The sequence below is a fragment of the Mytilus californianus genome, unplaced genomic scaffold (genome assembly GCF_021869535.1).
Source record: "Mytilus californianus isolate M0D057914Y unplaced genomic scaffold, xbMytCali1.0.p SCAF_8, whole genome shotgun sequence".
Lineage (NCBI taxonomy): Eukaryota > Metazoa > Mollusca > Bivalvia > Mytilida > Mytilidae > Mytilus > Mytilus californianus.
The window spans coordinates 18,028,313-18,054,682 of record NW_026262734.1 but is presented as its reverse complement, the minus strand read 5'-3'; the positions used below and the strand labels follow the sequence as shown (position 1 = coordinate 18,054,682).

General features: G+C 31.9%; 1 protein-coding gene across 2 annotated transcripts; it reads left to right on the top strand.

The window, feature by feature from the left end:
• Positions 1-1,145: 1,145 nt before the first annotated feature.
• On the top strand, positions 1,146-4,268 carry LOC127711063 (UPF0046 protein K07C11.7-like). Of its 2 annotated transcripts, none has more exons than XM_052217027.1 (3): positions 1,146-1,266; positions 2,577-3,250; positions 4,122-4,268. In XM_052217027.1, exons 2-3 carry the CDS (start codon positions 2,580-2,582, stop codon positions 4,246-4,248), a joined length of 798 nt encoding a protein of 265 aa, XP_052072987.1. In that variant the 5' UTR covers positions 1,146-1,266; positions 2,577-2,579; the 3' UTR covers positions 4,249-4,268. The 2 variants fall into 2 exon arrangements, with proteins under 2 accessions (XP_052072987.1, XP_052072986.1); XM_052217026.1 differs by lacking the exon at positions 1,146-1,266 and adding an exon at positions 1,397-1,581.
• The last annotated feature ends 22,102 nt before the right edge of the window (positions 4,269-26,370 follow it).

Below are 26,370 nucleotides of genomic sequence, written 5' to 3'. Positions count from 1 at the left end.
TTTATTTCAGGAGCAACTTGATCTTTAATCGTATCTTCTCATTTCTGTCATAACAATGACTGATTTAAAACTTGAAGCAATTATATACTGAATCAAAGAAAAGAAGGAGAGCGAAAGGAAAAAAACAGAAAAAGTAAACAAAAACTTTCAAGTTATATAATAAACATAAAATGTAAATTCAAAATAAAAGTTTTTGATCATGAATAAAATATTCAAAACTTAATGAATAATTAAAATTAAAATGTTTGCGTCATAAAGCAAAGATTTGCGTTATTATACAAATGTCTGCGTTATATAACCCGAAGGTTTGCGTTATTTCGCAAATGTTTGCGTTATAATGCGAAGGTTTGCGTTGTAACGCAAACATGGCAAATTTCTCGTCCTTCATCTTTGTTAAAGCAAGGATTTGTATACAAATCCTTGGTTAAAGCAATAACTTTTTGTACCTATCGAACATTGTATTTGTAATTATATAAATGTGTAAACTGAATATTATAGGAAATATTTGCCACTGGAAATGAAGCAAACAACATTAGTCAATCTTTTGAGTTACTAGTAAGTCAATTGCTACTGAGTTTTACAGTTTGTTCTTATGTTGTGTGCTGTTATATATACCACTGTCCCATGTTATGGAGAGGGTTGAGCGCTGATAAACACAGTGGCGGATCCATAAAAAGGGGGGGGGGGCTGTTCCGGTGGTTGGAACCCCCCTTTTTTTGACGATCAATGCATTAGAGTGGGGACAAATAGTTGGACCCCCCCCCTTTATCCTGGGTTGGGAACCCCCTTTTAAAAATGGCTGGATCCGCCCCTGAAAAAATATGTTTAACTCAGCCACATTCTTTTATTTTTCATGTTGGGGACTTTTATAACCGATTGTATGGTATGCATTTTTCTCGTTGTTGAAGGCCGTACGATTCATCCACTTCATTTGAACTCTGGTGTATATTTGTCTCATTGGCAATCATATATATATATAGGGGCCCCCATAATACCACATCTCCTTATTTTTATATTATCAAGTTCAAATATGTTAACATGGTTTATGTGTATTACTAACAACTATATAACCGATTATTACAAAAATAACGAAAGTGACGTAGATATGTATAAATAAATCATTTTTATTTTTAGCTCACTGTTCGAAATGAAAAGGTAAAACTGATCATATCTATATTTAGACATGACGTCCAGATTGGTCAATACCTGTTTATATACATTATGTTAACCAATATACAGTTAAAGATTCTCGCCAACCAGTAAATGGTATGTTTATTCCTTACAATTTTTACTTTTTAAACAATCTACTGTGATTTTAAGGTATATAATCACGTAAATTACAGTTATAATTGAACCCAAAATGAACCGGATGTATTAAAGCTATAACATGTATAATATATATAATAATTTACCTTAGTGATCTATGTAAATTATACTATATTCTGCTCGAAGAAATCTGAATTATGCCAGATTTTGTTAGTTATGTATGTGGCTCGGGATGTTGCTACAGAGATCCGTTTCTAAAAAAAAAAAATAAAAGAAGAGCACTCGTCTGGTGAAATTTCATTTAATAAGATCTCGGTAGGTTCATATCATTTATATCAATAGAATTTCTACGCGTCTAACAGTTTCGTTCTTCAATCCTGTAAAAAAATTGTGTATCAAATAAAAATAACCGATTGGAACAAACTACCCGACAACATCATAAATCTCAGTCATAAATAGAACATCATTCAGTAGACTCTCTCAAATCTTCAATCTCAAACTAGCTGTACATATTAGTTCTATTGTACATTTATTATAGATTCCTTTTTGATCTATTTGAAATTGTATATAATCATGATAATGATGGTATCATGATAATCAATGTATATCTGGTTGTTAGTAATCCTCATGTGTCATAATCTTCAATTTGTTGAAGCTGACAACTACTTGGTAGAGTAGAATATTACAATCAGTAATACTGGTAAATCTAAGACAAATCATACTTGTGTTTATTTCAATTAAACAAAAAGGAATATGAATGTATTCGATGATGCATTCTTTTACCTTTTTGATGTTCTAAAATCTGATGAAAAAACTTATCAACGATTTTAGGCTTATAATTTGCTGCACCAGACGCGCGTTCCGTCTTCATAAGACTCACATGTAGCATTCAATTCTACAATAGTCCTATTGGATTATTCAAATTAAAGAAGGAATATCGGAACCATGTAAAAGTGGTAAACATTACATCACAAATTATTTCAAATGATCTTACAAATGTATATACCTTTCTGTATTAAGGTATATTGCTGTCTATTGTAATGATCTTACAAATGTATATACCTTTCTGTATTAAGGTAAATGGCGATCTATTTCTATGTGTGTTTATTCGACTCCTATTATCCTTTAATATGGCAACTATATTTGCTTTTTGTTTGTTTTTACATGTAATACGCATAATTCTCAACTTCTGATAAAAGTTTATTGTACTCATATCAGTGCTGTTGCCTATATCATGTATATATTGATCATATTCTATGTGAATTAATTCTTTCAAAGGAAGAAATATTTATTGATAGTTTGCTTTACAGTAAATGGCTAGAATAGAAATGAATAAAGAAGTCGACAGGAAATGCCGCCACAAGATTTCTACAGATTTGTCCCATCACATTGTTACAAAAGTTGGAAATATTGACAATGGCACAAAAAAGATAAGAATTGTCCATATATCTGATACACATATGCAGCATAACGGATTTTTGACAAATATTCCTGATGGTGATATTTTAGTTCATTCCGGTGATTTTTGCAGAATAGGATGGAAAAGATTACTTGTTACGCCTGACAATGATGGATTTTTACGGTCTATCAACGAATTCTTTGAAAAACTTCCTCACAAACATAAAATATTTGTGGCGGGAAATCATGACATGGTGTTTGATATAGGTTCTTGCGAAGAAGTGCAAAAGAAACTTCCAAATGTAACTTATCTTCAAGACTCCTCAGTTTCTATCGAAGGAATTAACTTTCACGGATCACCATGGACATTTTATAAGTGGACATCTTACAACAGAGGTTTTTGTCGAGAACGTGGGAAAATAGAACATTTCTGGGATAAAATATCGACTGATACTAATGTTCTAGTAACTCATTTACCACCTCATGGAATTATGGACACATTTCCAAAGAAGTTTCAGTTGTTTAAAAAAGTGTATTTACACGGAGGATGTCCTTCACTACGAAAGACAATACACGAAAGAGTTCGGTATGTATGATTAACATCTCAATGCTCTCTCGTTACATAGTCTATCGGGATGGGAAAACAACTAAAAGATACTATCGGGATGGGAAAACAACTAAGAGTGTCTTTTATGGTTTTGTTGGTTGCAAAAAACAAAAACGATAAAATATTTTTGTTGTAATAATAGTATGCATTTAGTTTATGCTTTTGTCATATATACACACACATGAGAAATTATAACATAATGTTTCAATTCTCACAACTAAATTTCAATTACACATGAAAGTCTTAGTGTATATAATTCAATATTTATTGTTTTACCGTTGATAAATTTTTAGACTTTTATATGGTTTTCGGGAAATTCCTTCTCTGCGCAGTGTCGCCTATTCTAGACTATGCTGTATATATTAAACTTGCTGGTTGGCCCTTTTTATATAGGCTTCTAATTCAATGCTTATATATACCGAATCATTGTTTTGAAACACATAACATGTTAGTTGCTTTATAAAGTAATTGCCTTTGTATTGTCATGTATATTCACAGAATTTTCAACTGTTTTTTGTAAATAAACGCAAAAATCACCAACTTAATCGAGATGTTTAATGACCAACGGATATTTTAAAAGTATTTGACCAATCTGAACCAAATACTAGTACGTTTGAGATAGTAATGGAAAGTATACAGAAATTGTAACCGCCTGACCAGGTACTCGTACAAAATACAGAATAATTCACACTAGTCGCAACGTAAGCATTGGCAATTGCTATTTTGAAAATCCATGCATAGCATATACTATAATCGAACATTATGCGAGTGAAAATATAATGAACATTAACTTGATAAATTCACATGATAACAAAGATCCAATATGCTAATCCTTTTTTTTTTTTGACAGTCCAGAATTACATTTATATGGCCATGCCCATGGTGTAGCTGGAGTGGAGAGTGTTGACGGAACAGTTTTCTCTAATGCAGCATTCCCTCACAGAGAATTGGCCAATGTTTTCGACTATTACATCTAATAAAGAAATACAACGTGAAATGTTTTTTTTTCAAAAGCCCTCGACGTCTGTTGTGGCGTATCATTAGAAATAAGTCTGTTTTAAGAGCACGTTTCACGTATAGGACATTTTATGTTATAAGTGAGTCCCAGGTTTCAACAATTAGTCGTATAGAAAGATTGAAAAATAAGTGTATAGAAGAAATACTATGCAATTATATATATGCATTACATCATGCATTTAGTCCCAAATAAGTTAAGTCCATGCATAAGTTGGTTAATACTCGAGTTTGAATACTAGTTGGTATAAATTAAATATTAGTTGGCATAAATTAGATATATTTCAAATGAAACTATATCGTCTTTTCCTTCAAAACGTTTTCCACAGTTTTAATCGAAGATGATTACAATAATTGGTATTGTTTATTGCTTCAACCTTAAAGTCCCGATGCAATGGGCTGCTTTGGTGCAATGAATTAAAGTTTAAAGATTGAAATAATTTTAGAAAATGGCCCTGGTGTGAAATGAATTCCACGTAAATCGTTCAAGTAAAAGCATACCGTTTCCTGTTAATTTCACCTTCAAACACAGTATGACAAAAACCTTGTGCATTTGAGTAATACAAATAAACACAATCTTTTAAACATAATGAAAGTGAAATCATACTGCTTTTCCCGGGCTTCTTTATAAATTTAAGTAACTTGAAATATTAAGGATTGAAAGTGGATTGAACAGAGACTGGCAAATACATAAAAATAAGTGGATCCACTGGGCCCCAAGGGATCGAGAAGCCACCCTTTATGGTCGAACATTTGTATTTGTAGTAAATTATTCTAATTTGTTACTGTCCGCCCATATTTTGCGTCTGGACCTACATGCTCCCCCTTACTGAAAGTTCTGAAACTGCCAATGATAAAAGCACAAATGAGGCCTTTAATAAAGTTGCACTCTATTAGTATATATATATTTATGTTCGGCTAATGGAATGACAATGATAACGAGATGCAACACGACCGGTTGCAGAGGTTGGCGATGCCAACGATAGACAATGACTTAGACCTAGTCTATTGCATGAGAACACTCGATTTAACTCCACTGGTAGAATTAGACTCAAGTCCAATGCAGTAGTTAACAATTTAATGATTTCAAGATGGAATACATGTAATTTTACAAATTGGTGGATGTTGTCAGTACGACTGCCTGACTCTCACTGGTGTCAAAACTTCAGAAAAACATACTTAAATCAAGAATTTTGCTAGATTACATGTACAATTTCATAATAGAAAAAAGATTGTCGAATGACAATAGATTGATTGATTGATTGATTGTTGGTTACTGGACGTCCAGTGGAAAATATGTCATGCATGTTCAGGACGAATGACAATAAAAAACATAGAATTAGCACTTAAAGGGTTAACAAAAGAGGTATAGGACATTTGAGCGAAAATAAAAAATATACATAGGATCATTTGAGCGCGTACATCATTGGAAATTTTAGCGCCGGAATATTAACCTTACCTGGATTTTTAAATAGGACGTTTGAGCGAAATTTCCTGTAATACTTTTATATGAATCAAGAACATATTTTTTAAAAGTAAGAAAAAAAAGGTAAGTTTTTAAAATAAATATATTTTATATGATTTTACACCCTAGTAATTCGACCGGTTCTGAGTGACAGTTGTACCTAACAACAAGCCTTCTATAGACTTTGCCGATTATGACAGTCCTTTGTTATTTTTACAATTAAAAGATGTTTTACACTTTGTGTGTCAGTATAAACTCCACACTTTATTTACTATATCCTACTCGAAATCCTAATACCACCTCCCTTTGGTGACCAGGGGTAACAGATTTTATCTTGCGAACGGAAGAGGTTCTGCTTCGTCGTTCTCAATTTGTATTCGCTCAAATGTCCTATGCTTATTTTTTTATTTTATCTCAAAGTCTTAAATTTTGGCGCCCAAAGGTCCTTTTTTATCGCTCAGATGTCCTGCCATTTCGCTCAAAAGTCCATTGCCGAACAATTAAAAAAAGGTAATTGATTACGGATTAAAGACATATGTTTGTCATAAATAATTCTTACATAATGAATAGAAATAATTTGACAATAAGAATGCTTATAATTAGAATTATATTTAATGAAACGTTTTAAAAGAATTCTTATCCAATTTGAAAATGAATACAATTAAATTGACAGACAAATATTGCAAATCACAGGATTTCGATAAAATAATAATTCGTTTAACATAGAGAAATGACAATTTGTGGCCAAGCAGTTTATCAGTGAAAGTCCAGGAATGTCGACTTAAGAAAAATAATCTTTTTAAATAGTGTCAAATAAAGATGCATTATTTTCACAAAATTAGCGCTATCACATATTGTTTATTGAAATGTGGTTTGTGTTTTTGTTGAATTTTGCGCGACACATAACAGGTTGAAATTGCATATGAAGTTATGAATAATGTTGCAGGTTACAAATACCTACTGAAGGAAGATGGTTCTATCTGGACACTCCGGCTTTTTTCATCAATAAAAACTGGCCTCCACGAAATATGCAATAGTGCTAAAAGTGGCGTTAAACACCAAAGGAACAGAAAAAATTAATATGTTGAACAGAAAACGACAATCCCATGATACAAAACGGAAAACGACAAAAAGACACAAAAGACCTTATAGAAAATAAAGCCTAAGCAACCCGAACCGCATCATTATAATATTATTAATATATATGATAATTCTATTAATGTAAAATACACAATTCATATACATATAATGTAGATGTGGTATGATTGCCAATGAGACAACTATCCACCAAAGTTCAAATGAAGTAGATGGAAGCAATTATAGGCAACCGTACGACCTTCAACAATGAGCAAAATCCATACCGTATAGTCGGCTGTCAAAGGCCCCGACATGAAAAATATGAAAAAAAATCAATGAGAAAACTAACGGCCTAATTTATAACAAAACAATTTACGAAAAACAAATATGACGGACATGAACCAACGACATATGGTTGTTTCTATCATTATACATCACACTTTTATACAATGAGCTGACAAGTTTCTGACCCTTTCAAGAATCCTTATGTTGTGGATGATTCTTTATCCTCCTTTCGCGACAAATATATTGTTGTTCCAGTAGACAAAGCCTCAAACAATATTGTTTGTATAGGCAAACACCATTATTTGGAATGTCTCACTGAAGTTCTTGGAATTCGCAGCAAAACTATATAATTTTTATCTCTATGAACAATCTAACTTTGTGAAGAACAACACCGATCAACATAACATACTCCGAATTAGGGCAAAACAAAACAAGCATGTTTCAGGACAATAACTTGTGTATAAGTATATGGATCTCTATGAAATTGTACAGCAAGGTTTCATATCTAAAAAAATAAGGTCGAGATTTAATTTTGGGGTTATTGCCCAAACCGTTTGGAAATTAGAGGCCAAAAAGCGGCAAAAAAAAAAATAATAGGAATTTCTGGTTTGCGGACAATAACTTGATAAAAAGTCAATGGAACTCTATGAAATTGTACCACAAGGTTCCATACCAAAAAAAGAAGAAGGTTTGGATTGATTTTGGGGGTTATGGCACTAACCGTTAAGGAAAAAGGGACAAAAACAATACTTTTCTAGCATTTTGTATGAATTGCTCATGTGTTGAACAATTTTAATGGGGTTAAATTCAAAGTCTTGAATTCTTGGGGTCCTTTAATATGCGGAATATAACCATGTATATAGATTTTAGGCCCCGTTTTTGAATTGGTCCACTTAGAGGTCCAAAGGGTCCAACTTTAAACTTTGTTTAATTTCAACAAAAAAAAAAGAATTCTTGGGGTTCTATGCTGAATCTAACCATGTATTTAGATTTTTGATATTGGACCATAATAGTTAAATGTCCAATTTCAAATATTTTAAAATTCTTAAACCACATTCATTCTGTGTCAGAAACCTATGCCTTATCAAACATTTAATCACAATCCAATTTCAGAGCTGTATTGCACAATTTATAGACATTGTAAGTTGATTCATAGTTAAAAATAGATAACGCATCAAATTCTAATTCTAGAGAAGAAATTATGTATAAATATGGTATGCAATTTACTGTTCATTATCATATATTTTGAAAAAAAAAAAGGTACCAAGTTTAATAGATTTTCTTAAAGACATTAAAATGTATTAATGATGAATGATATTTTGTAAATTATTTTTTCGTTTTTTTTGTAAATGTTTTGAAAAACTTCGTGATAGGTTTGTTTTTTATTCTGTATAAATTAATTTTCAAAGTGCTTTATATATATATTCTACCACTGCATCAAGTGTGATACGATATTTACCCACTTGAGATTTAATCACAGTTCCCAAATTCAGAGCTGTATCAAACTTGAATGTTGTGTCCATACTTGCCCCAACTGTTCTGGGGTCGACTTCTGCCGTTGTATCAAGCTGCGCCCTGCTTAGCATTTTAAATAGCTTACAAAAAAGTCTAAAGAAACACAATTTTGTTACAAATGACCTGCAAGCCATAGACAAGAATGAATACATTGTTTTTGTACTTTCAAAAACCAACACAAAGCTCTAGACGTACAGGAAGTCATAATACCTACATATTACAGCAAGTTGCAAATAACTGATTGAAGTGTTCCTTCTTCATAAACACCAACGACTGAAACAAATTGCCATAAAAGACATAAACTCCGCTTGATTGTTTGAATTATAATGGGTGATAGAAGTACTTTTAATTATTATCACGTTATGCATAAATAAAAAAAAAAAACAGACAAAGATAATGCCCGCCTTCTTCATGAATATAGACCCATAAATATTGGATTTACCAAACAGTGATATTGAAGTGCAACTTGAAATGGTTTTATCTGTTCGACACATTGTATGCCTCGCCATATTTATGATTTATTCCATAAAAGTTTGTAATGTTAACAGGAGGTAAAAATGTGAATTTTGATTATATGAAAATGCACATGTTAAGTGTAGTACTTAGTTAACAACGGGTTAAATGTTCTTGGTGAATGAGGTACTGATTTAGATAAAAGTTATCATTAATGAATTTTTTAATGACAAAGGTAAATTACTAGACTTTTTACTTTTTTGTCGCAACGCTTAAAAATTACGAAGTTCAGCATCCTGTCATTTGTGGAAAAATTAAAGCAAATCAAAATCCTGACAATATGAAAATTCTTTGTTTATGTACTAACAGTCTCCTCATATAAAGGTTCTAACTTTAAAATGTCGGAGTAGTAAGCTGGACAAACCATTTACCCTCATTTATAATTTCACCAAAAATGGTCAGCACCCTGTCATATATGGAAAATTTGAAGAAAATCAAAATCCTGAAAAAAGCACACCCTTAAGTATATGAACTAACAGTCTCATAAAATAAAGGTGTTAGCTTGAAAACTGTAGAGAGTGTAAGCCAGACAAAAATGTACTCTATGTGGGACTGGCAGAAGGATGGACCAAAGTACGGATGGATGGACAAGGATAAAACAATATGCGTTCTTACATTCAGGTGCGGGGGCATGATAATAATACATCCAATTAGAATACCCTTAAGTTGACTTCCTTCATTTTTGTAGGGTACACAAGTTGAAGAACAGGCAACCTTAAAACAGGAAAATGAAATATACTATACTGGAACACAGAGACATAAATAATTATTATGATTCTATGAAACTATTTGCTATTAAGAAAACCTGTCTGTACCCATTACGTATAGAAAAATGTATTGTTTTATGTCCTCATCACTATTTCCTCTTTATGTTTTTTTCTACGGATAAGACTGGATAAAATACCTGTTTTTAATTAGGTCTGACTTTATTTTAAAAGAATAGCCAAAAATACAATTTTAACGGGTAATTTGTATTCATTCTGTCCAAACTTTTTAACACAAGCATAAAATTAAGATTATGTATATAAATTTCCATTCAATGGTTTAGTTTATGTCATATTGTGGTAAAAATTTTCGAGTTTGTTATTAGTCCGTAATACTGTTTAAAGATGATGGACAGAAAGATGTTTACACTGCTGGTTTTACAAATATGCAAGCAAAAACCTCAGTTGTAGAGCTTGCTTTATTGCCAGTAGTCAGTCTAACTAAAATATGTCCATTTGAATTATTCATTTCCAAAAATAGCCCATCCAAAAATTGAGAAAAAAGATAGCTACTATAACATGAAGTTCTATGGTTTGATGTATGAACTGGTAATATGTTTAGCAAAGTTATACAGGAAAGCATTAATTCTATCTTAATTTTGCTTAAAAAGGAAACCCTTCAAAGCCGCAAGTTTATCAAATTTGCCAAAAGATTAGACTTCTCCATTAACAGTACAATATTTTTCAGACCATTTTTTTATTTTGATAAAAGAAATAGTATCATTTTCGCTACTGTTTGGTTGTGATGGATATAAATATACAGCAAGATGGAATAAATAAATAAATAAATAATCTTTATTTCAGGAGGATAATCCCATTAGTTAAAACTAATCTTCCTGAGAGTCCTCAAAATAATAATAACATATTTATAAAGTACATACAATATTATAATGATATATACACAATATACAATTATATTTTGATATTAATGAAAAAGCATATTAATTAGGGCCCCGCCGAATGGCGGACGCCCTATATGTCCGTCCGTCCGTAACAAATTGTGTTCGCTCTATATCTAGAGAACCGTTATGATTTCAAAGTTTATTCTTGACATGTATATTAACCAACACCAGAGGGTGTGTCATAATGTATGTACAACTTCCTAGGTCAAAGGTCAAGAACTTTGGTTTTAGTTGAAAACCCCATGTCCTATGGTAAAGATCGTGTCCGCTCTATATCTTGAGAACCGTTATGATTTCAAAGTTTATACTTGACATGTATATAAACCAACACAAGAGGGTGTGTCAAAATGTATGTACAACTTCCTAGGTCAAAGGTCAAGGTCAAACACTTTGGTTTTAGTTGACAACCCCATTTCCTATGGTAAAGATCGTGTCCGCTCTATATCTTGAGAACCGTTATGATTTCAAAATTTATACTTGACATGTATATAAACCAACACCAGAGGGTGTGTCATAATTTATGTACAACTTCCTAGGTCAAAGGTCAAGGTCATAAACCTTGTTTTCAGTTGACAACCCCGTGTCCAATGATAAAGATACAAATTTTTTACCACACATTATTCACAGCGGGGCCCACAGAGATGGATCCCATCTCAATGATATCTAGTTTGCACAATTTATAAAAAAATTGTAACATTTTGTTTTAAAAGATACAAGTGTATTACTCATCTTTATTTCATTTGGTAAACTGTTCCATATTTGAGGACCAGAATATATAAATGTTTTCTTCAAAAAATTTGTTTTTGGCTTCGGAAGATTTAATAGTTTTTCATCAGCTGATCGTAAATTATAATTTTGATTATCAGTATAATGAAGGCTTTCTTGTAAATAGTTAGGAACCATATCCTTTAATGATTTAAATACCAGTATTGCCTATGCATATGTAAGCATACAACAATTTGTACAAAAGTAATGTAGTGGTGGTACAGTCAAATATGTTTCTTAGAAAAGTACACGAGGAGTTGCCACAGCTTCTGTGATGTTTGTACAATGTTTTCGTGTCACCATGCACATTTAAGTGTTCCGTCATCAAATCTAAAGAACGAAAAAGGTAAATTTATTGATATTTTCATATCCTTTCAATTTTTTTTGCAATCACGGAAATATTCAGTTTTCACATGGAAAGGTTTGTCAATGATCAACTATCACTTTTATATCCAATTTGTACTGCAGTATTGATTTTCTTTGGATAAAATTATAATTCCAGACTGTCCAATAATGCCATGACTTTTTGCTCTATCTCTGTAAAATTACAACCCACACATGTTTTGAATAATACAAACATTGAAACTTATATCCTTCATTAGGTTTTAGACTAATTATTTCATAGTCAAGTGATTTTATTGAGTACATAGGGCGTACAAATATTTTTTTATTTTACAAAGTTATATAAAAAATAACCATACTGAAATGTCATGCCTGTTTAACTGACTAGGATTGAATTATAAGTTGAAAGTCTTAAGATTAAAACCGCCTGTCTCATTCATGTTATTGGTCTTGTGGTAGCGTGTTAGCCTCGAGTGTAGGGGTCAGGATTCGTCCCCCGCCGCATCATGATAACCTTGAAAATGGTATTTACTGCTTCCCTACCAAGCATGCAGCATTCAAGAGTAGGAAACTGGGAGTCAGAACAATGTGTCTAGGTAAGGTTAAATTTCTTTCTGCAGAATGTTACCTAGTGAAGTAGCACATGATAAATCTTGCTCAGCATGTTGGCCTTGTACAAACAGTGTATATAATGCATTCTAATGTATCTATGTTTTATTGATGGATCATTGTAATATGTAGACATCTTTTAAATGATAACCTTTTATTTGAAGCATAACTTTTTTTTATCAATTATCTTAAGTAAGTGCTCCAGTAATTGGACATTTAACTTCCTAGTAAACATTTCTTTTCCTGAGCATCTTCCATCGCAAATTTACGGTAAGATTTTTTTTTAGATGGTATACATAAATGACACAGCAAGCCAACAACATCAAAAAATCGAAGCGATCACAATCACTGATGGAAAGCTAAGGAAAAGTTTTGTGCACAATTTCAAATCATATTTCAGTCTTCCATTTAATTAATGCGTTGAGAGAAAAAAAAACCAGAATGATATAGCACTACCGCATTAAGTTCAATCTCTAATGCAACTCTTCATTATAAAGTCCATTTATACTCCTTTTTTACATCAACATTTTTACTTTTATGCAAATTAGTTAATCTTTGCATAATTTACATAAAGAAATGGAAGAAATGTAATGTAATCATGTATTAAAGTGTTCAAGCTGAATGAACTATCCCTACAAAAGTTTACAAACTCCACGAAAGTTTCCATAAGTCCTTACGTAAAATTTATCAAATATAAATATAAAATAAGCTATGCAATCTTGGTATAAAAGTTGTATTACTGCATATAAAAAATATTTCTTTCTCCGGTCTTTTCTCATGTGCAGTTTGGCTTTGTTTGAAAAAAAGTATAACTAAAAAGAGCCAATCTAGACTTACGGCATTATAGTGGTAATACTAATTTAGACATAATGTTCATCAGCATTACACTATATACATGTAAAAGAACAATTGAGATTCATGGTTAACAAATATTTATGCAAATATAAACAGCTTTGAAATATATGGTATATGCAAAGGAATCCCTTCCATAGATGTTTGTACTATATTTAAGTTACCGAAAGTTTTAATTAGAATTTCAAATCCATATCCTTTTTTTATTTAAAAAAAATCTAAATTCCCCCTTGTTTTCTTACAAAAACACAAATCATATTAATCATAATCCAAATATCATATAAGTAATGCAATCTTTGTATAAAGTTGTATTACTGCATAGTTTTCCCCATGACCTTTCTAAGTAAATGTGCAGTTTGGTCTTGTTTAAAAAGTTTTGTAAACACAATTATCTTTTTTTTACGTTCAATTTCAGAAAGAAAAAAGATAATGGCCTCATCAAATATGGATGTGTGCACCCTTTGTTATGACGATGGTACATCTTTAGAAGCTGCCATATGGTGCACAGAATGTGAGTTGTTCCTTTGTACAGATTGTGAAAAACATCATACAAAATTGAAAACGTCTAAAAACCATAAAACCTTGTCTTTAAAAGACTACCACAAGTTACCTAAATTTGTGCAAGAAATAAGTATTTATTGTCAAATCCACAAGGAGAAACTTAAACTGTTTTGTTCTTTACATTCCTGTCCCTGTTGTGACCAGTGTCTTACCGATAAACACAAACAATGTAAGGACTTCAAACCACTATCAGAAATTTTAACACAAATTAAATCATCTGCTTCGGTTCATCTTTTAGAAAAAGATTTGAAAGATGTAAAGGAAAGCTTCGAAGAGATGATAAAATACTTAGATAGTAGGATGAAAACAAACAATATTCAGAAAATAAAAGCACTTGCACAAATTCAATATATGAGGAAGTCAATAGTTGATTTATTAAATAAACTAGAGCAAGAAATTCTTGATGACTTAGAATCAAAACATTCAAACCTGAATTCAGAGATGAACACTCTCCTTCTGCAACTAAAACAGCGAGCCAATCAGATAAGCCAATTGCAAAGCGATTTTTCCCAAATGATACAATATACATCTGAGCTACAAATGTATATTGGTCTCAAAGAAATTGAGAAAACTACATCTCAAGCAGCGCAATACATAGAAGATTTGAATAGGGGGGATAATTTTGATGAAAAGAACTTAGAGGTAACCATTTCGCCTTCCCTTCCATCAATTTTACAAGTTGTCAAATCATTTGGTGATATAAATATCAATACCAGACCATCTCCTCTGCAAGTTAATGCTCGAAGAGCAGAACAAGCACAGTTTCTAGTTCCAACTGATTATGGATTTGAACTCATTAAGCCATCCATGTTGAGAACCCTGACAATTCCAGATGATAAGAAATTTATTCGTTAACTTGCCTGTAGGATATTACCTAATAGCACATATATAATCCTTAAGAATCTGGATAAAAAATGTCAACTGTTGCTGTTTACTTATAGAGGCATCTTCTTAAGAAGAGTAAAAGTTGAACTACCAGGATCATCATGGGATGTTTGCTTTGGCAGAAACAATACAGTGGCTGTCACATTAGGAACAGCAAACCAGACATTGCTAGTAGATATAGAAAGGAATAAAATTATTAAAAAGATTAAACTTTCTCATAGTTGCTATGGAGTAGCAAGTGATGGTCAAACATTAGTCATCAGCAGTAGGGAAAACAGCACCATAGTGAACCTGAATGATTTAACGTCTAAAAAAATCTTAGAAGGAGTTCAGGCAAATTTTATTTCATTATTCAAAGGCAATATATATGGTATAAGTTTTGTAAACACAGTTATCTTTTTTTTACGTTCAATTTCAGAAAGAAAAAAGATAATGGCCTCATCAAATATGGATGTGTGCACCCTTTGTTATGATGATGGTACATCTTTAGAAGCTGCCATATGGTGCACAGAATGTGAGGTGTTCCTTTGTACAGATTGTGAAAAACATCATACAAAATTGAAAACGTCTAAAAACCATAAAACCTTGTCTTTAAAAGACTACCACAAGTTACCTAAATTTGTGCAAGAAATAAGTATTTATTGCCAAATCCACAAGGAGAAACTTAAACTGTTTTGATCTTTACATTCCTGTCCCTGTTGTGACCAGTGTTTTACCGATAAACACAAACAATGTAAGGACTTCAAACCACTATCAGAAATTTTAACACAAATTAAATCATCTGCTTCGGTTCATCTTTTAGAAAAAGATTTGAAAGATGTAAAGGAAAGCTTTGAAGAGATGATAAAATACTTAGATAGTAGGATGAAAACAAACAATATTCAGAAAATAAAAGCACTTGCACAAATTCAATATATGAGGAAGTCAATAGTTAATTTATTAAATAAACTAGAGCAAGAAATTCTTGATGACTTAGAATCAAAACATTCAAACCTGAATTCAGAGATGAACACTCTCCTTCTTCAACTAAAACAGCGAGCCAATCAGATAAGCCAATTGCAAAGCGATTTTTCCCAAATGATACAATATACATCTGAGCTACAAATGTATATTGGTCTCAAAGAAATTGAGAAAACTACATCCCAAGCAGCGCAATACATAGAAGATTTGAATAGGGGAGATCATTTTGATGAAAAGAACTTAGAGGTAACCATTTCGCCTTCCCTTCCATCAATTTTACAAGTTGTCAAATCATTTGGTGATATAAATATCAATACGAGACCATCTCCTCTGCAAGTTAATGCTCGAAGAGCAGAACAAGCACAGTTTCTAGTTCCAACTGATTATGGATTTGAACTCATTAAGCCATCCATGTTGAGAACCCTGACAATTCCAGATGATAAGAAATTTATTCGTAAACTTGCCTGTAGGATATTACCTAATAGCACATTGATAATCCTTAAGAACCTGGATAAAAAATGTCAACTGTTGCTGTTTACTTATAGAGGCATCTTCTTAAGAAGAGTAAAAGTTGAACTACCAGGATCATCATGGGATGTTTGCTTTGGCAGAAACAATACAGTGGCTGTCACATTAGGAACAGCAAACCAGACATTGCTAGTAGATATAGAAAGGAATAAAATTATTAAAAAGATTAAACTTTCTCATAGTTGCTATGGAGTAGCAAGTGATGGTCAAACATTAGTCATCAGCAGTAGGGAAAACAGCACCATAGTGAACCTGAATGATTTAACGTCTAAAAAAATCTTAGAAGGAGTTCAGGCAAATTTTATTTCATTATTCAAAGGCAATATATATGGTACAATTGGCGATGAACACAAAGTCTGCTGCTACACAAGTACTGGAAAACCTCTCTGGGCTTTTCAACATTGTGAAATCAGCTTTCCTCAAGGATTAACATCAGACATGAATGGTTATATATATATAGCTTCTCCTGGAAACATTAGTATTATTGTAGTATCCTCCGATGGAAAAACCTGCAAGACAATACTATCAGATGCTGATAGAATCCAACATCCATGGGCAATAGATATTAACAGAGAAACAGGATTGATGTTGGTGTCAAGTATAATAAGTGAAAAAAGTGATGATAGATCACCACAAAAAGTATTTGTTTTTCAAATTTAAATGTGAAAGTGTTAGTGAAGATAATATTTATGAAATATGATTCAGCTTTTGTTTATTAAACACGATATTTTAATGTTAAAATAAGCTATTCTAGTGATGAAAGAACACACCAAACAGCTGTCATATATATTAAAGTTAAAGTGCGAGATAATTTTATTTTGAAAATAAAGGTATATCTATAGAAGTTATTTCATGATACTGATATTTGTCAAATCCTCTTGGAATCTGCCATTACATTTTTGCACATACTTATCATTTAAATGAAATGAAACATTTCCCCTTTTAATGGGAACCGTCTGACAAATTAAAACTGCCCTAGCTGAGTTTTCTTCTAGTTCTTTAGTTTTCCATGTTTTGAGGATTGTTGTTTGTCTTTTTTCTATTATTTAAAACAGACTTTGTGTACATGTATGTCATTTGGTTATTTGTGTCATTGACGTATAAAAGCTATCGTTTACATGTATGTTATTTGGCTATTTGCGTCATTGACGTATAACAGCTATTGTTTACATGCATGTCATTTGGTTATTTGTGTCATTGATGTATAACAGTTATTGTTTACATTTATGTCATTTGGCTATTTGTGTCATTGACGTATAACAGCCTTTGTTTACATGTATGTCATTTGGTTAATTGTGTCATTGACGTATAACAGCTATTGTTTACATGTATTTCATTTGGTTATTTGACGTATGCCAGCTATCGTTTACATTGATGTCATTTGGTTATTTGTGTCATTGACGTATAACAGCTATTGTTTACATGAATGCCATTTGGTTATTTGTGTCATTGACGTATAACAGCTATTGTTTACTTAATGTTATTTGGTCATTTGTGTCATTGACGTTAAACAGCCTTTGTTTACATGTATGTTATTTGGGTATTTGTGTCATTGACGTATAACAGCTATCGTTTATATGTTTTTCATTTGGGTATTTGTGTCATTGACGTAAAACAGCCTTTGTTTACATGTATTTCATTTTGTTATTTGTGTCATTGACGTATAACAGCTATTGTTTACATGTATGTCATTTGGTTATTTGTGTCATTGACGTATAACAGCTATTGTTTACATGTATGTCATTAGGTTATTTGTGTCATTGACGTAAAACAGCTATTGTTTACACGAATGTTATTTGGCTATTTGTGTCATTGATGTATAAAAGATATCGTTTCCATGTACGTTATTTGGTTATTTGTGTCTTTGATGTATAACAGCTATTGTTAACATGTATGTCTTTTTGATATTTGTGTCATTGACGTATAACAGCTATTATTTACATGTTTGTGATTTGGTTTTTTGTGTCATTGCCGTATAATTTGTGGTATGATTGCCAATGAGACAATTCTCCACAAGAGACCAACTGACACAGAAATTAACAACTATAGGTCACCGCACGGCCTTCCACAATGAGTAAAACCAATACAGCATAGTCAGCTATAAAAGGCCCCGAAATGAAAAATGTAAAACAATTCAAACGAGAAAACTAACGGCCTAATCTATGCACAAAATAATAAACGAAAAACACATATGATATACAGCAACAAACGACAACCACTGAACTACAGGCTCCTGACTTGGGACAGGCACATACAGAATTGTTTACATGTGTCATTGATTTATAACTACCTCTATTATTCATATTGGTAAATTTAGATCCACATGGACTTCGATGAATTTAGGTAATCCTTCAATTAGACTTATCACCGAATTTATACTTATATGAACAACACGACGGGTGTCATATGTGGAGCATGATTAACTTATCCCTACAGAGCACATGAGATTATCGTTTTTGTGGTGCTCGTGTTGCCCAGTCTATAGTTAGCTATGTTCTGTTCTGTAGACTGTTTGGTCGTTTTTGGTTTTTGTCCATGGCGTTTTCAGCTTTGAGTTTTATTTATGAGTTTTAATATCTCTTTGACATCTTCCGCCTCTCTCTTATGGAAAATATGTGTCACATATGACTACAGTTATATTCCACTTGTCGTTACCATAATCCCGTCCACTTTTTCTTGATTGTGACATCAACAAAAGCGACTTATATTGCATTTAAAATTAAGTTCGAGGACGGACTACCTTGAGTTTTAACAATTCCTTGTACAACGACATAAGTGTCATAAAAACACAAAGAAAAACATTTTGCATGCAGCCACTAGGTTTGTTTATTCAGGACGAAGTGTTATAGGGAGACCAAAAAGAGATGTGGCCACCTCGTCCACAAATATTCACAATCATATTTAGAATTAAAACCAGTACTGTGGAGTCCTGAAAATAGCCGAAAACATGGAACCGCGTCCTATGGTAAGGATCGTGTCCGCTCTATATCTTGAGAACCGTTATGATTTCAAAGTTTATACTTGACATGTATATAAACCAACACAAGAGGGTGTGTCATAATGCATGTACAACTTCCTAGGTCAAAGGTCAAGGTCAAACACTTTGGTTTTAGTTGACAACCCCATTTCCTATGGTAAAGATCGTGTCCGCTCTATATCTTGAGAACCGTTATGATTTCAAAATTTATACTTGACATGAATATAAACCAACACCAGAGGGTGTGTCATAATTTATGTACAACTTCCTAGGTCAAAGGTCAAGGTCATAAACTTTGTTTTCAGTTGACAACCCCATGTCCAATGATAAAGATACAAATTTTTTACCACACATTATTCACAGCGGGGCCCACAGAGATGGATCCAATCTCAATGATATCTAGTTTGCACAATTTATAAAAAAATTGTAACATTTTGTTTTAAAAGATACAAGTGTATTACTCATCTTTATTTCATTTGGTAAACTGTTCCATATTTGAGAACCAGAATATATAAATGTTTTCTTCAAAAAATTTGTTTTTGGCTTCGGAAGATTTAATAGTTTTTCATCAGCTGATCGTAAATTATAATTTTGATTATCAGTAAAATGAAGGCTTTATATGTAAATAGTTCGGAACCATATCTTTTAATGATTTAAATACAAGTATTGCCTATGTATATGTTAGCATACAACAATCTGTACAGAAATAATGTAGTGGTGGTACAGTCAAATATGTTTCTTAGAAAAGTACACGAGGAGTTGCCACAGCTTCTGTGATGTTTGTACAACGTTTTCATGTCACCATGCACATTTAAGTGTCCCGTCATCAAATCTAAAGAACGAAAAAGGTAAATTTATTGATATTTTCATATCCTCTCAATTTTTTTTGCAATCACGGAAATATTCAGTTTTCACATGGAAAGGTTTGTCAATGATCAACTATCACTTTTATATCCAATTTGTACTGCAGTATTGATTTTCTTTGGATAAAATTATAATTCCAGACTGTCCAATAATGCCATGACTTTTTGCTCTATCTCTGTAAAATTACAACCCACACATGTTTTGAATAATACAAACATTGAAACTTATATCCTTCATTAGGTTTTAGACTAATTATTTCATAGTCAAGTGATTTTATTAAGTACATAGGGCATACAAATATTTTTTTATTTTACAAAGTTATATAAAAAATAACCATACTGAAATGTCATGCCTGTTTAACTGACTAGGATTGAATTATAAGTTGAAAGTCTTAAGATTAAAACCGCCTGCCTCATTCATGTTATTGGTCTTGTGGTAGCGTGTTAGCCTCGAGTGTGGGGGTCAGGATTCGTCCCCCGCCGCATCATAATAACCTTGAAAATGGTATTTACTGCTTCCCTACCAAGCATGCAGCATTCAAGAGTAGGAAACTGGGAGTCAGAATAATGTGTCTAGGTAAGGTTAAATTTCTTTCTGCAGAATATTACCTAGTGAAGGAGCACATGATAAATCTTGCTCAGCATGTTGGCCTTGTACAAACAGTGTATATAATGCATTCTAATGTATCTATGTTTTATTGATGGATCATTGTAATATATAGACATCTTTTAAATGATAACCTTTTATTTGAAGCATAATTTTTTTTTATCAATAATCTTAAATAAGTGCTCCAGTAATTGGACATTTAACTTCCTAGTAAACATTTCTTTTCCTGAGCATCTTCCATCGCAAATTTACGGTAAGATTTTTTTTTTAGATGGTATACACAGCAAGCCAACAACATCAAAAAATCGAAGCGATCACAATCATTGATGGAAAGCTAAGGAAAAGTTTTGTGCACAATTTCAAATCATATTTCAGTCTTCCATTTAATTAATGCGTTGAGAGAAAAAAAAAACAGAATGATATAGCACTACTGCATTAAATTCAATCTCTAATGCAACTCTTCATTATAAAGTCCATTTATACTCCTTTTTTACATCAACATTTTTACTTTTATGCAAATTAGTTAATCTTTGCATAATTAACATAAAGAAATGGAAGAAATGTAATGTAATCATGTATTAAAGTGTTCAAGCTGAATGAACTATCCCTACAAAAGTTACAAACTCCACGAAAGTTTCCATTTATATATAAGTCCTTACGTAAAATTTATCAAATAGAAATATAAAATAAGCTATGCAATCTTGGTATAAAAGTTGAATTACTGCATATAAAAAATATTTCTTTCTCCGGTCTTTTCTCATGTGCAGTTTGGCTTTGTTTGAAAAAAAAGTATAACTATAAAGAGCCAATCTAGACTTACGGCATTATAGTGGTAATACTAATTTAGACACAATGTTCATCAGCATTACACTATATACATGTATAAGAACAATTGAGATTCATGGTTAACAAATATTTATGCAAATATAAACAGCTTTGAAATATATGGTATATGCAAACGAATCCCTTCCATAGATGTTTGTACTTTATTTAAGTTACCGAAAGTTTTAATTAGAATTTCAAATCCATATCCCTTTTTTATTTAAAAAAAATCTAAATTCCCCCTTTTTTTCTTACAAAAACACAAATCATATTTATCATAATCCAAAAATCATGTAAGTAATGCAATCTTTGTATAAAGTTGTATTACTGCATAGTTTTCCCCATGACCTTTCTAAGTAAATGTGCAGTTTGGTCTTGTTTAAAAAGTTTTGTAAACACAGTTATCTTTTTTTTACGTTCAATTTCAGAAAGAAAAAAGATAATGGCCTCATCAAATATGGATGTGTGCACCCTTTGTTATGATGATGGTACATCTTTAGAAGCTGCTATATGGTGCACAGAATGTGAGGTGTTCCTTTGTACAGATTGTGAAAAACATCATACAAAATTGAAAACGTCTAAAAACCATAAAACCTTGTCTTTAAAAGACTACCACAAGTTACCTAAATTTGTGCAAGAAATAAGTATTTATTGCCAAATCCACAAGGAGAAACTTAAACTGTTTTGATCTTTACATTCCTGTCCCTGTTGTGACCAGTGTTTTACCGATAAACACAAACAATGTAAGGACTTCAAACCACTATCAGAAATTTTAACACAGATTAAATCATCTGCTTCGGTTCATCTTTTAGAAAAAGATTTGAAAGATGTAAAGGAAAGCTTTGAAGAGATGATAAAATACTTAGATAGTAGGATGAAAACAAACAATATTCAGAAAATAAAAGCACTTGCACAAATTCAATATATGAGGAAGTCAATAGTTGATTTATTAAATAAACTAGAGCAAAAAATTCTTGATGACTTAGAATCAAAACATTCAAACCTGAATTCAGAGATGAACACTCTCCTTCTTCAACTAAAACAGCGAGCCAATCAGATAAGCCAATTGCAAAGCGATTTTTCCCAAATGATACAATATACATCTGAGCTACAAATGTATATTGGTCTCAAAGAAATTGAGAAAACTACATCCCAAGCAGCGCAATACATAGAAGATTTGAATAGGGGAGATCATTTTGATGAAAAGAACTTAGAGGTAACCATTTCGCCTTCCCTTCCATCAATTTTACAAGTTGTCAAATCATTTGGTGATATAAATATCAATACGAGACCATCTCCTCTGCAAGTTAATGCTCGAAGAGCAGAACAAGCACAGTTTCTAGTTCCAACTGATTATGGATTTGAACTCATTAAGCCATCCATGTTGAGAACCCTGACAATTCCAGATGATAAGAAATTTATTCGTAAACTTGCCTGTAGGATATTACCTAATAGCACATTGATAATCCTTAAGAACCTGGATAAAAAATGTCAACTGTTGCTGTTTACTTATAGAGGCATCTTCTTAAGAAGAGTAAAAGTTGAACTACCAGGATCATCATGGGATGTTTGCTTTGGCAGAAACAATACAGTGGCCGTCACATTAGGAACAGCAAACCAGACATTGCTAGTAGATATAGAAAGGAATAAAATTATTAAAAAGATTAAACTTTCTCATAGTTGCTATGGAGTAGCAAGTGATGGTCAAACATTAGTCATCAGCAGTAGGGAAAACAGCACCATAGTGAACCTGAATGATTTAACGTCTAAAAAAATCTTAGAAGGAGTTCAGGCAAATTTTATTTCATTATTCAAAGGCAATATATATGGTACAATTGGTGATGAACACAAAGTCTGCTGCTACACAAGTACTGGAAAACCTCTCTGGGCTTTTCAACACTGTGAAATCAGCTTTCCTCAAGGATTAACATCAGACATGAATAGTTATATATATATAGCTTCTCCTAGAAACAACAGTATTATTGTAGTATCACCCGATGGAAAAACCTGCAAGACAATACTATCAGATGCTGATGGAATCCAACATCCATGGGCAATAGATATTAACAGAGAAACAGGATTGATGTTGGTGTCAAGTATAATAAGTGAAAATAGTGATGATAAATCACCTTAAAAAGTATTTGTTTTTCAAATTTAAATGTGAAATTGTTAGTGAATATAACATTTATGAAATATGATTCAGCTTTTGTTTATTAAACATGATATTTTAATGATAAAATAAGCTATTCTAGTGATGAAAGACCACACCAAACAGCTGTCATATATATTAAAGTTAAAGTGTGAGATGTTTTTTATTTTGAAAATAAAGGTATATCTATAGAAGTTGGAATCTGCCATTACATTTTTGCACATACTTATCATTTTAATGAAATGAAACATTTCCCCTTTTAATGGGAAACGTCTGACAAATTAAAACTGCCATAGCTGAGTTTTCTTCTAGTTCTTTAGTTTTCCATGTTTTGAAGATTGTTGTTTGTCTTGTTTCTATGACTTAAAACAGCCTTTGTTAACATGTATGTCATTTGGTTATTTGTGTCATTGACGTATAACAGCTATTGTTTACATTTATGTCATTAGGTTATTTGTGTCATTGACGTATAACAGCTATTGTTTATATGTATGTCATTTGGTTATTTGTGTCATTGATGTATAACAGCTATCGTTTACATTTATGTCATCTGGCTATTTGTGTCATTGACGTATAATAGCTATTGTTTACATGTATGTCATTTGGTTATTTGTGTCATTGACGTATAACTGCTATTGTTTACATTTATGTCATTAGGTTATTTGTGTCATTGACGTATAACAGCTATTGTTTATATGTATGTCATTTGGTTATTTGTGTCATTGATGTATAACAGCTATCGTTTACATTTATGTCATCTGGCTATTTGTGTCATTGACGTATAATAGCTATTGTTTACATGTATGTCATTTGGTTATTTGTGTCATTGACGTATAACTGCTATTGTTCACATGTATGTCATTTGGTTATTTGTGTCATTGATGTATAACAGCTCATTTTCTTATTAATGTTAAACAGGTTTTATCTATATGTATGTCACTGATGTTAAACAAGTTTTATCTATATGTATGTCATTTGGGTATTTGTGTCATTGACGTATAACAGCTATTATTAACATGAATGTCATTTAGTTATTTGTGTCTTTGACGTACAACAGCTATTGTTTACATGTATTTTATTAAGTTAATTTTATCATTGAGGTATACCAGCTATCGTTTACATGTAAGTTATTTGGCTATTTGTGTCATTGACGTATAACAGTTATTGTGTATATGTGTGTCATTTGGTTATTTGTGTCATTGATGTATAACAGCTCATTTGGTTATCAATGTTAAACAGGTTTTATCTATATGTATGTCATTGACGTATAACAGCTATTGTTTACATATATGTTATTTGGGTATTTGTGTCATTGACGTATAACAGCTATCGTTTATATGTATTTTATTTGAGTATTTGTGTCATTGACGTATAACAGCCTTTGTTTACATGTATTTCATTTGGTTATTTGTGTCATTGACGTATAACAGCTATTGTTTACATGTATTTTATTTTGGTTATTTGTGTCATTGACGTATAACAGCTATTGTTTACATGTATGTCATTAGGTTATTTGTGTCTTTGACGTATAACAGCTATTGTTTACATTTATGTCATCTGGTTATTTGTGTAATTGACGTATACCAGCTATTGTTTACATGTATGTCATTTGGTTATTTGTGTCTTTGACGTATAACAGCTATCGTTTACATTTATGTCATCTGGTTATTTGTGTTATTGACGTATAACAGCCTTTGTTTACATGTATGATATTTGGGTATTTGTGTCATTGACGTAAAACATCCTTTGTTTACATGTATTTCATTTGGTTATTTGTGTCTTTGACGTATAACAGCTATCGTTTACATTTATGTCATCTGGTTATTTGTGTTATTGACGTATAACAGCCTTTGTTTACATGTATTTCATTTGGGTATTTGTGTCATTGACGTATAACAGCTATTGTTTACATTTATGTCATCTGGTTATTTGTGTTATTGACGTATAACAGCTATTGTTTACATTTATGTCATCTGGTTATTTGTGTAATTGACGTATACCAGCTATTGTTTACATGTATGTCATTTGGTTATTTGTGTCATTGACGTATAACAGCTATTGTTTACATGTATGTCATTAGGTTATTTGTGTCATTGACGTAAAACAGCTATTGTTTACACGAATGTTATTTGGCTATTTGTGTCATTGATGTATAAAAGATATCGTTTCCATGTACGTTATTTGGTTATTTGTGTCTTTGATGTATAACAGCTATTGTTAACATGTATGTCTTTTTGATATTTGTGTCATTGACGTATAACAGCTATTATTTACATGTTTGTGATTTGGTTTTTTGTGTCATTGCCGTATAATTTGTGGTATGATTGCCAATGAGACAATTCTCCACAAGAGACCAACTGACACAGAAATTAACAACTATAGGTCACCGCACGGCCTTCCACAATGAGTAAAACCAATACAGCATAGTCAGCTATAAAAGGCCCCGAAATGAAAAATGTAAAACAATTCAAACGAGAAAACTAACGGCCTAATCTATGCACAAAATAATAAACGAAAAACACATATGATATACAGCAACAAACGACAACCACTGAACTACAGGCTCCTGGCTTGGGACAGGCACATACAGAATTGTTTACATGTGTCATTGATTTATAACTACCTCTATTATTCATATTGGTAA